The sequence below is a fragment of the Merops nubicus genome, unplaced genomic scaffold (assembly GCF_000691845.1).
Source record: "Merops nubicus isolate BGI_N331 unplaced genomic scaffold, ASM69184v1 scaffold33755, whole genome shotgun sequence".
Taxonomy (NCBI): domain Eukaryota; kingdom Metazoa; phylum Chordata; class Aves; order Coraciiformes; family Meropidae; genus Merops; species Merops nubicus.
This window is the reverse complement of record NW_008609469.1, coordinates 1-1,696: the sequence shown is the minus strand read 5'-3', so window position 1 is coordinate 1,696 and position 1,696 is coordinate 1. Positions and strand designations below refer to the sequence as shown.

The window sequence follows — 1,696 nt, the reverse complement described above, 5'->3', positions numbered from 1 at the left end:
ATGCCCGCCCCGCAGTCCAGAGCACGGGTGGTCCCCGTCCGGTTGGGACCATCCTGCAACGACAACCACGAGGGGCTGGAGCCCACCACGGGGGAACCACACGGGGTAGGACTGAGGTATGGGGGACCCGCTGCGGGGCAAAGCTCTCCCAGCACGCAGGCGACAAGGGATCCCCCGGAGCAGCTCCGTGCTGGGGGAAGGGCAGGGCTTTGGGAGCCTGACACACCGTGCCACCTACCCGCAGAAACCTCTGCAGGAACTTCCTGGAGCTGTTGATGTCGATGCTGGAGATGTGGCCGTAGCCCCCCAGCATGCCGTCCACCGTGGCGGGCACATCCTTCCAGTACTTCTCTGCCTTGGAGTAAAACTCAAACTCGTTCTCCACCACCTCGCTCGTCATGCTGGCCCAGGGGCAGGTGGCCACAGGGGACTTGCTGCTCCTCCGAGGGGAGAAACCACCGGTCAGGACCAAAAGAGCCACAGGCACAAATCCCCCCCCAAGCTGGGGGGCAGAAGCCAGCTCTGTGAGTACCCCAATTTCTGTTTATTGCCCTTTCCACCTCTCCAGGGCTATTTCAAACCCTAAACACCTTCAGCTGAGAGCAAGAAGGAACAAAGATCTAAATCCTGGTGTTTTCTGGAGACCAACAAACCTGAAACTCTTTCCTGGGCAGGGATGCCTCAGCCAGACCAGGTTTCCCAGGGCCTTGCTCAGCAATACACCTAATTCCATTATTAATTCTTTTAAGGCTGACTCACCCTTTTCACCTATTCTGCTGCTTCTTTCCCTGTCTTAACATTTTACAGATTACATGTTTATCTGTGCCGACAGCCCCATCAGTCACCTCCAATTACATCTGGAGTTGCTAAAAGTTATCCTAAGCACCTACCTGAGGATTGTAAATCTCAGCCGTGACCATAAGTTAGATATTTGCAATATAATAAAGTCAAGGTATAATCAGCAATACAAGCTATAAATCCCCCCCAGGTATCTCATAATTCAAACCACTGAGGATTTGATTAACTGCGCTGGGGATTAGAAACTAGATTTAAGGTGGCCAAAGGGTGAATTCAAGGACTTCAAACACCTTTACAAATAAAGAAATATATAGTGTTCGTGGCTTGAATTTGCTGGCAAATATCCCATTAAACACAAAACCTTTTCTATGGCAGCTTAGCCAGTTTCAGTGGGCCCGTGTGGCCTGAACAGCCTGGGGATGGAGCAGAGGGACGCAGCATCTCACCTGACAGATCACCGCCTGAAATCCAGTTTGGCTCAGTGAGGCTGGGAGCTGGTCTGCACTGTGATCTACAGGAAGGAAAAAGGGGATTTTAGTCCCAAATCACCCCTCTGGTCCTGCAAGTGGGAGTGAGGCCGAACACAGCCCCAGGGAGCTGGAGGTAAGAGCAGCCCCGACCCCGCAGGGACCCCCGTGGGGCAGGAGCTGGTGCTGCCCCGTAGCTTGGAGGTGTCTGGATGCTGAGCCACAGGGAGAGTCAATGCATGGAGGGTTGTGGTCCCACTTTTAAGCAGTGCCGCTGCCTGGTCTCAGGGCCTGGGACCCCAGCTCACCCTCCTGGCAGCGTCACCCCTTCCTTGCCCCAGAGTCTGGCCGGGTGACCCCCTGGTGATGTTTCTCAGGGCATCACGGCCTCTGGCACAGGTCGAGAGCTCACATCGGGTGACTCTACCCAC

The 1,696-nt window shown here is 54.8% G+C and overlaps 1 protein-coding gene across 1 annotated transcript in view; it reads right to left on the bottom strand.

The window, feature by feature from the left end:
- NTMT1 (N-terminal Xaa-Pro-Lys N-methyltransferase 1) overlaps positions 1–400 on the bottom strand; it is a gene marked incomplete at its 3' end in the record, with an annotated part of 1,228 nt that extends 828 nt beyond the window's left edge. The window contains exons 1-2 of the mRNA XM_008940607.1: positions 239–400; positions 1–53 (exon numbers count right to left, since the gene is read on the bottom strand). Coding sequence (XP_008938855.1) covers positions 1–53; positions 239–400 — 215 coding nt within the window. The remainder of the gene's footprint in view (positions 54–238) is intronic.
- Positions 401–1,696: the final 1,296 nt, after the last annotated feature.